Source organism: Nomascus leucogenys, chromosome 5 (assembly GCF_006542625.1).
Source record: "Nomascus leucogenys isolate Asia chromosome 5, Asia_NLE_v1, whole genome shotgun sequence".
NCBI classification, from domain to species: Eukaryota; Metazoa; Chordata; class Mammalia; order Primates; family Hylobatidae; genus Nomascus; species Nomascus leucogenys.
This window is the reverse complement of record NC_044385.1, coordinates 3,668,651-3,684,552: the sequence shown is the minus strand read 5'-3', so window position 1 is coordinate 3,684,552 and position 15,902 is coordinate 3,668,651. Positions and strand designations below refer to the sequence as shown.

General features: G+C 40.4%; 1 protein-coding gene across 8 annotated transcripts in view; it reads left to right on the top strand.

Moving 5' to 3' along the window:
* Positions 1 to 15,902, top strand: part of CATSPERE (catsper channel auxiliary subunit epsilon) — a 168,076-nt gene that overhangs the window by 116,494 nt on the left and 35,680 nt on the right. For all 8 annotated transcript variants that reach the window (XM_030812572.1, XM_030812577.1, XM_030812571.1 and 5 more), the window contains 3 exons: positions 2,156 to 2,206; positions 3,880 to 3,913; positions 3,984 to 4,063. In XM_030812572.1, the coding sequence (XP_030668432.1) occupies positions 2,156 to 2,206; positions 3,880 to 3,913; positions 3,984 to 4,063 (165 nt within the window). The remainder of the gene's footprint in view (positions 1 to 2,155; positions 2,207 to 3,879; positions 3,914 to 3,983; positions 4,064 to 15,902) is intronic.

Genomic DNA, 15,902 nt, shown 5'->3' with positions numbered 1-15,902 from the left:
GCATCACCTGAGAACTTGTTAGAAATGTAGATTCTCAGGCCTCATCCCACACCTGCGGAATCAAAATCTACATTTTAACAAAATTTCCAGGAGATTGCAAGGGGCACTAACGTTTGAGAATAACTGGTGTAAACATGTTACCAAAATCAATTCCCAGTACCACTGCATGCAGAATTCCTTCTCAGGCCCGATTTCCTTCTAAAGTGAGATGGAAAGCAGTTTGAAGCAGTCTGTTTCTGGGAGGGTCCAGATAATAACTATCAAGCTCAGTTACTCATCAGAATCACTTGGAGAACATGTTTTGAAAACACGGATTTTAGGACCTTATTCTGGGCCTCTTAGTCAATGACCCACTTTCCTGGAACCCTAAAAACTCTAATATCTTGGGCTCAGGTTGCAGTGGGCCTATGGATTTTACAGTCACCAAGGGAGACCTGGAGTAGCATGGGGTCCAAGATACTTTTGGAGAGCCAGGGACTTGTCAATGAAGGAGAGTTGTCAACTCTTGGGGTCCAATTTGGGTTCAGGGTGAGAGATGGTCTAGACTTCCAATATCTATCTAAAAATGGTGGTGACAAGGGTTCTTTCTAAGTTCCACTGGAAGCAGCCAGCTAAAATGGTCAGAGGAATAATTTACCTAACTAAAAACTCCTATAATTACAACTATCATTATAGCCTTCTGTCTTATGAACCCTAACTAGAAATTATGTTAATCCTAAAAATAAGTCCTTACCTGCACAATAGTAGCAACTAGAAATCTTGTGTTTAAAAGAAGTTTACATCTAATAAAACAGTCCAAAGAAATTTGTTTTCATTTTGATAGATTTTCTATGAGTTTTTATTTTTGTGTGTGCATGTGCATGTTTTACCACGGCAGCTTTTTAAAAAGTGTGATGAAATTCACATAACATAAACTTACCATTCTAAAGTATACAATTCAATGTAATTAAGTACTGGACTTAATTCTGAGTCCAGTTCACGATGTTGTACAGCTAGCACCACTACGTAGTTCCACAATATTTTTGTCACCCCAAAAGGAAACTCTTTACCCAATTAGCAGTCATTCCCCATTCTCCCTTTCCCCCAGCCCCTGGCAACCATAATCTGCTGTCTCAAAACCATAATCTCTATGGATTTGCCTGCTCTGAATATTTCACATAAATGGGATCCTACAACATATGACCTTTTGTGTCCAGCTGCATTCACTTAGTCTGCTTTTGAGGTTCAACAGGCATGTATTAGTCCTTCCTTCCCTTTTACAGCTGAGTAATATTCCATTGAATGGACATACCACATTTTGTTTATCCATCCAGCAGTTCATGGATATTTGGGATGTTTCTACCTTCTGGCTTTTGTGAATAGTGCAGCTATGAATATTTGTGTACAAGTGTTTGTTTGAACACCTGTTTTGAATTATTGTGGGTATGTACCTAGGAGTGGAATTGCTAGGTTGTATGGTAATCCTATGTTTAACTTGTTAAGGAACCTCCAAGCTGTTTTCCACAGCAGCTGCACTGTTTTACATTATCACCAGCAATATATATGGGTCCCAATTTCTCTGCTTCCTTGCCAACTCTTGTTTCTTTCTGTGTTGGGGAGTTTTTTGGTTTTTGTTCTGATTTGACAGATAAAATTGTATGTATTTAGCATGTACCACATGATGTTTTAAAATACATTGTGGAATGACTGAATCTAGCTAGTTGACATATGTCTTACTTCAAATAGTTATCATTTTGGTGGTGAGAAAACACATCTACTCTCTTTGCGTTTTTCAAGAATACAATATATCAGGAACTAAAGTCACCATGTTGTACAATAGATCTCTGGAACTTACTCCTCCTATCTAATTGAAATTGTCTATCTTTTGAGCAACCTCTCCCCAAGCCCTGCATCTGCTATAAATTTTTAATAAGCATGTGTCAAATATAAGAGATAAATCAGTAGATTTCAAATTCTGGTATCTCCTGAAACATTTATGAAACTGATGTTTTAAAAACAGAAATGCTAAGGCCACACGCTAACCAGAGATTCTAATTCAGTAAATGATGAGTCTGTGACACTCTCCAGTTTGAGAATCACTAAGTTAAATGATTAAATGTTTGTGCAAATATTTAAGAAATGATATTACAACTTCATTATGTTTTGTTTTTTGTAGATTTAGTAAAAAAGGATGTCATCACCATGATTTTTCATACGTGATTGAAAAGTAAGAAATTTTTTAACATAAGCACTGAGTTTTATATTAACGTAGTACCAATACTTTACAATCAGTACTTATTCAGTGGATGATTATTAGCATCCATGTGTTCGGCTTGACACTGTGCAGTCAGTTTTAGCATTAAGCAAAATGTGTAGATGGTATGATTAACTTTCCTGAAACATACAACAGTCAGTCTTCCCCCTTCAATTTAATTGGATAAGCAAAGCAAGCATCATTTACATATATGTAGTCTCAAATCTCATATTGCTCCCTGTAATTTAAGGAAGACATACAAGAATTTTTTTTCCTTACATAATTTTTCTCAAATTCTACATGACTGAAACCAGGTGCAGTGGCTCACACCTGTAATCTCAGCACTTTGGGAGGCCAAGGCAGGTGGATCACCTGAGGTCAAGAGTTCAAGACCAGCCTGGCCAACGTGGCGAAACCCCATTTCTACTAAAAATACAAAAAACTAGCCGGGCATGGTGGCTTAAATTCTACAAGACTGTAGTTCAGCTAGTTAGAAGTAATATATTTACTCGGAAAGTCCTGACATCAAATATTCTACTAACTGAAGTTTTTCTAGATTTTATATTTAATTGTATGCATATTTATTTTTAATAATGTGATGTATTAAAGATATAACTAAATAAAATTTGACTTTTACCTTTGTAAGATAAAGATCTTCATTTTAAAATGTTAAATATTTATTAGACTGTCAAAATATAGAAGTCCACAGCCTCTGAAATATTTACAAGCATCTTTGAAAAGCTGTGAAATTTTCTAATTCTAATTAGAAATAATTATTTAAAATAAGTAGTCTAATTTATTAATTAAAATAAATGAAAGAATGTTTAACCAGTAGGCATATTCTTTAAGTGATTTCATTAATTAAGGCAGGGTGGAGAGTGGCCCAGCCTACATACTCCAGGTTGCAATGCTTAGTGAAAGCCGTTGGTGAAACACAAGGATGAGAAGAAAATGTTTAATAGTTGATGAGGACACCACCTTTTAGTGTCTAGGTGGCAGCTGCGCCTGAAAGGCAAGAATATGAAATAGACTCTGTCACTGTGATGGGAGTTTCCTGAGTCTGTCCCCTGCAACGTGGTAACATATATGGAACATGTGGCTGGAAACAGTGATTCAAGTGTGAGGACTGAGAAGACAGGGAATGTGGGGGAGGTGATTTTGAAGGAATAAGTCCTTGAGTTCATGAACGTGAAGCATTCCACTCCCGTGAGAAATCTAAATTAGGAAACATCTGAAGTTTTAAGATACACATCTATTGTTACTGACTCTGAAGTGTCTTATTCTTTCATCTGTTAATATTCTGGGAAGAACTGCATTGGAATAGCACAACGACCATGGGCTTTATTGTCACACAGCCTGCTCAGTAGTAAAGCAAGGTCTGTAGCCTTGAACGAGTTTCACACAATTTCTGAGAATAGTAACAGATCTACAAAGAGAGGACAGCAATTCACACCTTAGTTGTTGTAAGAACGTGTTACTATGTGTGGATATACATGTGGAAAGTGCCTGAAAGCACCCGATATTTCATAATTCTATTTATCTGTTTGACCCTTGTGTACCTCCTTACCTCAACAAAGTCATGGGTTTAGTTTTTAAGTTTGAAAAGAGGAAAGAGAAATAAATAATGAGGAATGTCTTTTTTACAGGTCATATCTGAGGCATCAACCATCTAAAAACTTGGTAAGAAAACTATAAAATTTTGTCAATGGACCAAATATATAAAATCACTAAAGTATTTTTCCTTTTCTAGAGAGTAAGGTATATTTGGGAAGAATATGGCTGCCCTCTAAGGCTTGACTTCAAAGAAAAGTTTCAACCTGTGGTTCAACTGTAAGTATATTCTCATCAACATTTTAACTTATATTGAAAGTTTCAAACTAAAAGAATGAAAACAAGACTAATTGATCATGCATCTAACACATATTTTTGACTCTACTCAATATATGCGAGACTTAGTTTTCAGTACTAGCTATACAAAGCTGGGTTGTGATGGTCCCTGCATGTTGAGGGACATTACTGTTTGGCAGCTGAAATTTCAATGGGTAAGAGAGCTGAGAGCCTGCCTCTCAGGGAAGCCCTTGCTTTATCCCCTCTGAATCTCTCCCCAGGCTCCTACCAGCACCCCTGCCTGTTTGGTAGGAACTACCTTCCCCAGGTGATGTAACTTCTCTTTCCACAAGCCAATAATAAATGAAAGCTTATAAGGAAAGAAACTAGATTGCCGACAAGTACATTGAGGGCATTTCAAAAATATTATCCCTGAATCAATTCTTATAAACAATATTTCAGCCAGGCACAGTGGCTCACACCTGTTAATTCCAGTGCTTTGGGAGGCTGAGGCAGAGGATGGCCTGAGCCCAGGAGACCGAGATCAGCATAGGCAACATAGCAAGACCCTGTCATTACAAAAATTAAAATAATTAGCCAGGCGTGGTGGCGTGTGCCTGTGGTCCCAGCTACTCAGCAAGCTGAGAGGGGAGGATCACTTGAGCCCAGGAGGTAGAGGATGCAGTGAGCCAAGATTGCACCACTGCACTCCAGCCTGGGCAACAGAGTGAGACCTTGTCTCAAAAAACAAAAACGAATAATATTTCGTAATAAAAATATGAATGAAATGCTATTAGGAAGACTTTTCCAAGTGATTTTGCATTTGTTCGCTTTCCTGTCTGACTTTATTCTTTTATTCTTGGTTTATTATTATAAAAGTTATACAGCTTCTTACAAAATTTAAAATATAGAAAAAATATGAGGTAAATGACTCATATTTCTAAATTTTTTGCTATTGTAAATAAATAATAGTGAATATCCATTCATGTACATGTTTGGTCACTAGTGCAGGTACGCTGTTAGGGTAGATTGCTGGAAGTAAAATTCCTATGTCTAAAACGTCAACAAAATGTTCTTAGTCAAGGCTTTCAGCTTTTGGGGACCTCTTAGGCTGCAGACAGCTTCTGAGATCTCTCAGGGTGGGTAGGTATAGAAGTAATGAATCAGAAACTATCAGAACCTTTCCCACTGGGATCCTGCAGGCCTCTGCCAGCATGGTCTGGCCCCTACCCCTCACCCATGGCACTTCTAAGACTCTACCATGTGCCCTTTCCATCTTAAATCATACTCCAGCAGTCCATCTGTCAGAGCTCTCCATGCTATCCGGCTAATCTGCTTGCTTTCTTAGTTTTGATTTTCTTCTAGACACCCAATCATGCCACTGCTTTTCCTGGGCACCTGAAGCACTGCTTTCCCTATCAGAGGCCTAGTGTATGTGTGTTTTCGTGTTTGTTTATGTAATGCTTAACCCACCAAGGTTAAAAAATCTTAATCTTCCCTCTCAGAGAAGTGCACTCTTCAGTTCATCATCGCTAAACACCTACTTTACACCAAGGACTGTGCTAGTCCCTGGAAATGGAAAGATAAGTGACAGGATTTCTACCCTCACAAGCAGAAGAGTCTGATAGAGCAGATAAACATATGCACAGATATGCTGAGTGTAATGACAGAATGGAGCAGTGTGGGTGGATAGTATTGAAACTCAAAAGATTCCAACCCAGCTATAAAGAGAGTGGGGCTCTGGGAAATGTTCCAGAAGACTTGCATTTGAGCTGAGTCACTGAGTCTTAAGGATAATGAATATTTTGCTAGAGGCAGAGGAGGGAAGGAGAGAAGTGGGGAGAGTAATGTTGAATTCTGCTGGGTAAGTCTTTCAAGTAAAACAGATAGTTGAAGGAAGAAAATTTATAGTTCAAATGGTATGATATTTTTGAAGCAAAAATTAGTCATGAAGTCTCAGGAGAAGAGGCCGGGAAGTTAGCTAGGTGGATTCCACACCATGGAAGGCCTTCTATCAAGTCTTACGGTGGAGTGGCATGATCAAATATTTGCTTTAGGCTGGGCGCAGTGGCTCATGCCTGTAATCCCAGCACTTTGGGAGGCCGAGGTGGGCAGATCACGAGGTCAGGAGATCGAGACCATCCTGGCTAACACAATGAAACCCTGTCTCCACTAAAAATACAAAAAATTAGCCAGGTGTGGTGGCGGGTGCCTGTAGTCCCAGCTACTGGGGAGGCTGAGGCAGGAGAATGGCATGAACCTGGGAGGCGGAGCTTGCAGTGAGCCGAGATGGTGCCATTGCACTCTAGCCTGGGCGACAGAGCGAGACTCTGTCTCAAAAAAAAAAAATTTGCTTTAGCTAGTTCTCTCTGGGAGAGGGGTAGAGGATGAATTCCAGAAAAACAAATCTAAGTAGGGATACCAGCTAGTCAACTGTATTGGTAGTCCTGGTGAGGTAGGAGATCAGCAGGACTTGTTTTCACAACCCTGCCAATCAAAACAGGATGTAGCCAAGAAACTGGCCAAAACCAGCTAGCACTTGGAACTATAATACATTTGCATAAGACATTCCCACTGGCACCACGACAGTACAAATGCCATGACAATAACTCAGAAGTTTTCTTATATGGTTCCAGAAAGTCTCTGTCCCCCCTTCTAGAAAATTCTTGAATAGCCCTCCCCTTATTTAGCATATATTTAGGAATAGGTATAAACATAGCTAGCCAGCAATCCATGAGTGCTACTCTGCCTATGGGATAGCCCTGCTCCGTCTACAGAGCATCCATTCTGCTGTATGCTTCACTCTAATGAACTTGCTTTCACTGTCAGCTCAATCTTGAATTCTTTCCTGAGTGAAGCCAAAAAACCTCCCAAGCTGAGCCCCAAGTGTGGGGTTCACCTGCATCACTAGGAAGAGAAAAACAGATGACTGAAATAGCAACAAGGACAAAGAAGAAGAATCCTGTATAAGAAAATTAGTGATTATACACACTGGGGCCTGTCAGGGGGTGGGGGGCAAGGGGAGGGAGAGCATTAGGACAAATACCTAATGCATGCGGGGCTTAAAACCTAGATGATGGCTTGATAGGTGTAGCAAACCACCATAGCACATGTATACCTATGTAACAAACCTGCACGTTCTGCACATGTGTCCCAGAACCTAAAGTAAAATTAAAAAAAAAAAAAAAAAAAGAAAATGAGTGATTGTAATAGGCAGGGCTTGATAATTGATAGATGTGAGTGGTAAGGGAAAGAGAATGAGGAACATGAATGACTCAAAGGTGACATTAGTTAGAAGGGATCCTCCACAAACTTCTACCACCATATCTGTCCATTCTCAAGCAACTGTACCAGGAACTCTTGTCTGCCTTCCTGTCACTATAGATCAACTGTCTATGCATCTGTCTAAGGACTGTCTCTCCATTTGTAAGCTAGATCCCCACCGGTTTTCCCAATCAAAGAACATTGCTACTGAAATTGCCCTCCTCTTTCTCCTGCATCATCAACCTTTCCCTCTCTACTGACTCATCCTACAAATATACAGGCCTTTCTCCCACCAAAAAACAAAGCAAAACAAAATCAACAAACACAATCACAAAAAAACCGTCTCTTGACCCTACTAGCCCTTCAGCTTCTATGGTCACTGTCATCAACTCTTCTCCCATTCTCTCCCAAATCGCCCTCAGCCTGGTTTTTGTGCTCACCACTCTATTGGCGCTGGCAGCCAACATGATCAATGACCTCCATTCGGCTAAACCGATGGTCAATGTTCAGGTCCCACCTTCCTTGATCTCATTAACAAGAATTGACACGGTTAATCATTTACTCCTACTTGAAATATTTTCTTCATCTGGCTTCCAGGATAGCTCATTCTCCTATTTTTCCTGCTTCCTTGCTGGTAGCACCCCCTTAATTACTTAGTTCCTCCCTGATTTCTTTTTTTTTTTTTCTCATGATCTGGGATTTTGTTTTTAATTTTCTTAAGTCTTACGATCACCTATAATTTATAATTTTATATATAGCTCCTCTACTTTAATCCCTTTAACAAGTTGGCAAAGCACCATTGCCAATCACACATACATAGTAATTCTACAGTTCAGTGTTTTTGAATAGCTGTTTAATGACAATCCTAAGTTAAAACTTAGTCCGACTTAGTCAAGAGTCTGAAAGTAAAGTTTAACTTGCTACTATTTCTTGTCACACTGACTTTTAAAAGGTGACAAGTGTCATCTATAAGTGTGAGAAGTGTTTTTATTTGATATTACACATAAACCATTAAAATGCCCTGCAATAAGTAAAAGGCAGCATTTTAGATACAGGGAATTCTAGTTAGATTGGCAGAGTTAAGACCAAAAACATAAACATTGCGTTCTTATCTTCAGCCCTTGCCTTTCACAGGCAAATGAACACAAATTTAAAAAACAGGTGAGTCTTGCTTGGTTCTGAGACAGTGCAAGAATTTTTCCAGTATTAAAATATATTCATTTAACTAGTTATACACATCTAAATTAAAAACCAGTCTCCAATAGGTTTGGGGATGGCGTTCTCGTCTTTGTGAAAAGTTGAACGTTACTCATCAAGTCCAGTCATATCTTTAGAAGAGGAAACAGGGACAGCATTTACTGAGTCCGAATTACTGTCAAAATTCAAAAAAACTGATCATATTCATTTAACTAGAAGCCAGTCTTACTTATCAGGGCTGTCCAACAAAAATATTCTGCCAGTCATACATGACCTGAACTCTGGTATATTAGATCAATTACACTACAGTACACATAAAATCATGAGACAATTCTGGTTTGTAAGTAAATAAGGCAGTGACCAATTCTTTCTGCCTTCCTTTTAGCACCAGTGGAGATCATTTTTGTTCCAGGGATGTACTTCTTAGGATTCTCCAATTGCTACTTCTGTAGATGATGCCTTTGTTCTTCTTGGTGTCTGTGTACGAGAATCCAGCCACCTCACCTGTCTTCCACCCACAGAGACCATGGAGATTGGGCCCAGTCTTGTGCTTGCCTCCCTTTTCCACGGTGTGGCACTGGACACACTTCTAAACAAAAATATTTTTGCTTTGTCCAACATCACCCATATTTAATTCTCTCTTTTGTCGCTCGCACTACAAAGGTTCCCGCTCAGAAGCTTGACACCCGGCTCTCTCTCTCCCTGACCTCTTAGTGTTAGAATGCCCGGAGGCTCAGGGATTTCTTTTCTTTTCCCCACCTCAACTTTCTCTCTGAATGTCATCATCCAGTTGCATGGGCCAAGATGTCTCAATATATTGATATATCCCAACACTGCATCTACAGCCTGACCATCTCCCCTTACATCTGTCAAGTATGCTTAGGCTATGCTGCAGTAACAAATAAACCCTAAAATCCCAGTGCCTAACTCTCCATGTCATAATCGGATAAATAGAACTACATCATCTAGACATGGTCTCTCCTAGTTTGCCACTGTGTCTGGGAAAAAGACTGGAGGATTGTATGGGATGTTTTAAAGGCTCAGAACTAGAGGTGGTTTCCACCCACATCCCATTATCCAGAATCTATTGCCATGGCTCAAATCTAACTGCAAGGTGGTGTATAAAATGTAATCAGATACAGTTCCTGAACCCCAGACTGACACATCCACTGAGATGCTAAATACATATATCACTTTTGCACTTAGATGTCAATAGATATATCAAAAGTAACCTGTCCAAAACTGAACTCCTGATCTTCCCCTCAAAACCTGCTCCACCAGTAGCCTTCCTCATTTTAAGTGATAGCAACTCCATCCTTCTTGTTGATCTGGCCAAAACTTTGGAATCTCCCTGACTCCTCCCTCTCTCATATACCCTACATCCAATCCATTAACAAAGCCTGTTGGGTCTATTTATTTGTCAATGCCTGCTGTTACACTGACCCAAGCCATCACCACTGACCAGATTATTACAATAGCCTTTTTGTTGCTCTCTGTGTTCCCACTCTTGCCTCCATGTAGCAGCAAGAGTAAAACCTTGAAAACAAAGTCAAAGCACATTGCTCCGAAGCTCGAAATCCTTATCATGGAGTAAAAGCCAAGCCCTTACAATGACTTCCAACGTTCTATTTGATTTTCTGCCTCTGTTACCTTCCTCCTATTAAGCTTCACCACACTCACTCAGATGCAGCGAGTGGCTTCCTTACCCTTCCTCAAGTAAGAGTAATTTCTACGCAACGGTGAGAAGAGAAGCCAGACTGCAGGGGGTTTCCAAAATCAATGAGAAGTTCACAAGTAGAGGCAAAATGTAGTCTACACTTTTTCAGCTTTGGGCTGGAAAATAGAAGAAAGAGACAGGAATTTACCTATAGAGAAAAACACAAAATATGACCTGGATTTTTTTAAAGAGGAAGACAGATGAGCATGTTTACAGTTTGAGGATAAAGAAAGGAAGGTTAGAAATGAGTCATTCTGATTATAGTAATATAGCAGACTGAGCTAAGTTGAGTCACTCCCTACCCGTGATAGACACGTCATCCTGGATAAAACATAACAAAAATACTTTGTACATAACTAAGCTTGAAAGAAAGAAGGCGCACTCTCAGAAGTGAAGAGAGAACTGAAAGTTAGAGCAACGCTCTTCAGCCTACCTATGCGATCCAGGGGTACTGGCCCAGGATAATGGAACTAGAAATTGGAAGCTGGGTTTTCAAGCTCCTGTCAGGCCAAGAGGCTCTTTCACAAATTCAGGATATATTAAGAGCTACCTAGTCTAAAAAAAGACAGAGAGAAAGAGAGAGACTAGAAAACCCTGCTTAATGCCCAGGTCAATCCCAAGGAAGGTTGTAACCTACATGAATTTGTAGGCAAAAACATACCTCCTATAAGAATGGGAGATGTCCACCAAAATGTTCACCTCAGGCCTCCTATGGATCTGAACTTACACCTAATAGGAATAGAGTTTAGTCATAGAAAGTGCCATATGCAAAATGAAGCTAAAAATTATCAAGTAGCCTTGAAACCCCTAAGCAAACCCCTTGAAACAAAGGCAACTGGAAAAGCAAATCCAGAGACAGAGGATTCTCACTGGAAAAGTCACCACCATCAAAGAATCGATCATCTAAATTTACAAACATGTAAGGAAACGGACTCCCCATGAGGGCGAGTCAGCAGATAAAATAAGTTGAAAATGAGCACACAAAACAAATGCTTAAGAATAACAGAACAATCTGAACAATATAGAAAATGTGTTCAAAATGAATAAAGAGGAAAAATAAAATAGAAATAATATGACTATGAAAAGAAAGTAGGCATATTTTTAAAAATTTGAAATTCTAGACATGAAAATGTAGTCATTAAATTCAAAATTTTAGACATAATTACAAACCAGATCAGATATAGGTGAAGAGAGAATTACTGAAAAAAGAGAGATGTGGAAATTAACCAGGATGCAATACAAATAGGTAAATAGATAAATAAAAAAGAGGATAAGAAACAATTTCAGCAGAACGACAAATTTCAACATGTGCTTAATAATTTTTTCCAGAAGGGGAAATTGCAGAAAATGCATTGAAAAAAGAGGCAACATTCAATGAAAAGAAATAAAATATGAAAACTTTTCAGAATTTAAGGCCCAAGTTATAAGGTTGAGGATTGGCATAAAGTCTCAGATACCTCAGAACGAAGCCATAAAACAGCAAAGAAAAAGGGAAAATCACATACGCTGTTGTATAAATAATACAGATTACCTACAATGGAATGTCACCTAGACTGACAGATTTCTCACCAGCAAAAATAGGATAAATATAACTGGGGGTCAGATAATTAGCCATGAGACTAGGCTGAGTAGGGAACGACGAGAATGTAGGAGAGAAATGCCGTGTGAAAAAGCAGGGAGGGCCGGGCGCGGTGGCTCCACCTGTAATCCCAGCACTTCGGGAGGCCAAGGTGGGCGGATCGCTTGAGGTCAGGAGTTCGAAACCAGCCTGGCCAACATGGTGAAACCCCGTCTCTACTAAAAACACAGAAATTAGCCGGGCGTGGTGGTGGGCGCCTGTAATCCCAGCTACTCGGGAGCCTGAAGCAGGAGAATCGCTTGAACCCAGGAGGCAGAGGTTGCAGTGTGCCAAGATCGCACCACTGCACTCTAGCCTGGGCAACAGAGTGAAATGGAAGGAAGGAAAGAAGGAAGGAAGGAAGGAGAGAGAAGGAGAAGAAGGGGAGAAGGGGAAGGAGAAGAAGGGGAAGGGGAAGGAAGGAGGAATTGGGGAATTGGAAATCTCTACGAGGTCAAGGGGCAGATGAGAGGACAAGTGGGGGATGGGAGAGGGTGAGGTGGGAGAGTAATCTACTGGAACAGCACTATTTGGGATTTTTGTGGCAGCACTTTTTTCTAGAAATAACTTATTTGTCTGCTACTAGGAATCACTTGATAAAACCTTTTACTTCCAATTCTCCTAAGATAATGAACTGAATACTAGAGGCCAATGACAGAGGGACAGATGGGTAAGGTCCATTGTCCAGTTCCACTGAATTATAGTATACATAGTTGAAAACCAGGTATCCGATCAGGTTTTCATCAGAGATGAATTTAGCTGCTCACTTTGAGACTCTGGCAGACTTGAATCAATCAGGCTTTGAGAATCAGCAGCAGGGGTGGCCACTGGGAAAGTAGCCCATAGTGCAGGTCTCTGGATTACAATAAATGCCTTAACGTTACAGGGAATGGCTCAGGTACAAGGCTCGGCAGAGTTTGACCGATAAAAGGACAATAGATTCACTGTCCAACACTCATAAGAAGGAAGCCAGTCCTGGGAGTGTGATCTAGCTGGGAACCGAAGTCATCACAGCTGGATTCAGAGTCCCAGGGCTTGCCCCATGCTTACTAGCATTTGATGATGAGTCTATTACTCTCCAATCCCAAACTAGAATTTAGTGCCACAGAAGCAGCCCTAGAGGAAACAGTGCGGCACAATTTCTTTGTTACCCTGCAGGGAGTTCAGGAACAGATATTCTGGGTGTTTTAAGGGTCCTGAGGATTTGCTTTAGTCAGGTATGGTAAGATACACAGATGCGGAAATGACCATCAGGAAGGAAGTGCATTATACATACACATCCCTAGAAACTGGGGGCAAGGCACGCCCCATGGGGCCACATATGGAAACGTCAGGGTGAGTCAGGAGGCAGAGGGGAGTGAGGGGGAAATGTGGGCAGAGCCTGATTGCAGTTTCTGTGTGAAGGAATGGGAGAGGCAGGGTAAGCACGTTTGAAATTGGCTACTTTGAATAATTTCAATGGGGCTCTGGGGACTAGGGACTATCCCTGGTTGTAGGGTGTCTGCCTCTGGGCTGCTGAGGGTAGGAGGATAGTAGCCCAGGGCTACTAATAAAGAACCCCCGTCCATAGGCAGGAGCTCCTGGAAGAGTTGGTTACTATCTCTAGGAATTGGCTAACCTTCCGCAGACCCCCTAGAGTAAGGCCCCAGAAGTTATGGCATCAGAATACAGAAAATTAAAGTCATGGTTAATACAATGGGATAGCCACAAGGATTTGTCTAATAGGTTTGCAGGTCCACAGAGAAGTCTCTTTCCCAGTTCCCAAAATGGAACTACCACTGTGGGGAGGTGACAAATTGCAAGGAAGAGCTGCCAACTAGGAACATTTCTGCATTTCTTGGGCTTAATTAGTATTATACCCTACATTAAAGAGCATTCATGAAAACAGGCCATGCTTATATAGACAAGTATTTTTTCAAATATATTCAATGATATAAATTAAACATCATTGTAAAAGATCTTTACAAACCCAGAAATTATGGGTCATGCAATTTACACTTATTGCCACTAGATGGCACTGTAGCATATTGCTCTTGCAAAAGATGCCAGCTCAGTCCAATGAAGATTTTTTTTTTTAATAAAACATATGGCTTGCAACTAGTTCTTAATAATGTAAGAATCTGGCCAGGCATGGTGGCTCACACCTGTAATCCCAGTGCTTTGGGAATGAGAGGCGGGAGGATGGTTTGAGGCCAGGTGTTCAAAATGAGCCTGGAAGCAAAAGAAACTATCATCAGAATGAACAGGCAACCTACAGAATGGGAGAAATTTTTGCAACCTACTCATCTGACAAAGGGCTAATATCCAGAATCTACAATGAACTCAAACAAAAAAAAAAAAAAAAACAAAAAGTGGCAGAGGACAGACACTTCTCAAAGAAGACATTTATGCAGCCAGAAAACACATGAAGAAATGCTCATCATCACTGGCCATCAGAGAAATGCAAATCAAACCACAGTGAGATACATCTCACACCAGTTAGAATGGCCATCATTAAAAAATCAGGAAACAACAGGTGCTGGAGAGGATGTGGAGAAATAGGAACACTTTTACACTGTTGGTGGGACTGTAAACTAGTTCAACCATTGTGGAAGTCAGTGTGGCGATTCCTCAGGGATCTCGAACTAGAAATACCATTTGACCCAGCCATCCCATTACTGGGTATATACCCAAAGGACTATAAATCATGCTGCTATAAAGACACATGCACACGTATGTTTATTGCGGCACTATTCACAATAGCAAAGAGTTGGAACCAACCCAAATGTCCAACAACGATAGACTGGATTAAGAAAATGTGGCACATATACACCATGGAATACTATGCAGCCATAAAAAATGATGAGTTCGTGTCCTTTGTAGGGACATGGATGAAACTGGAAAACATCATTCTCAGTAAACTATCGCAAGGACAAAAAACCAAACACCGCATGTTCTCTCTCATAGGTGGGAATTGAACAATGAGAACACTGGACAAGGAAACCACTGGGGACAAAGCATTAGGATTAATGTGAGGAATCTCCCCATACATTGTGCAATGTACAAAATAAGTATAAAAAAAAAAAAATGACAAATAGTGAGACTCCCCATCTGTGCAAAAGATTTTAAAATTTACTGGGTGTGGTGGCACATACCTGTAGTCCTAAAGTTAGGAAGATCCCTTGAGCCCAAGAATTAGAGGTTATAGTGAGCTATGATTGTGCCACTGCACTCCAGCCTCTGCAACAGAGCAAGACCCCATCTCTAAAATACCAATAAATGGTAATAATTCAATAGTCTGATGACTTTTGGAAGATGCAAACATTCTGCTCTTTCCAAAGCTCCTAGAATTAGAGCTTTGCTAAAACCTGACCCAAATCTCTGAAACTATACAAAAATATGTGTATGCCTACACATGTGTGCATTGGTCTGTTGCGGAAGGGTCCCAGAGCTCTCAGTAGAGTTTTCTAATTCTCTGTGGCCTTCTTCTCCGTCAGAAAAGAAGCCAAACACCAATCCTCCAATCCCTAGCTAGTCACGCCTGTTTGAGAACTAACCTTCTAAGTTCATCTCTTTATGACTTCTCAAAACTAAATAGGGATGGAAAGAAAATAACTTCTCAGGTACCACTTTTTGACATTTAAAATTTTTGTCCCCAGTTTGTGAGAATGAGACAATAAATGCTTTTAATAACAAGGGTTGGGTGGTAGCAAGTTGTAGCAGACCTAGAAGGCCAGATACAAATGTGAGGTGAAGCAGAGATGGGGCAGTGAGCCAAGAGACACTGTGAAGGACCTGTGATTTTGTATGATAGACGCAGAGCAGTGAGTGCAGCGAGAAGTTCTATCAGAAGGAGAAGGTGGGGCGACAGTCCCAGAGCCAGCAGCCTCGAAGCAAGTGCCTGACACTAAGGTCCTAAGTGAAATTCTACCCAACGGGCATGGGGGACAATTTCATTCAGAAATATGGGAGTAACTGACGGAGAAGGCAAACATGTAACCATTCTTACGGTCACAAGTTCTGGTGTGCAAAGGCACGACTTTATCAAGAATTGAACTTTTAGCTCT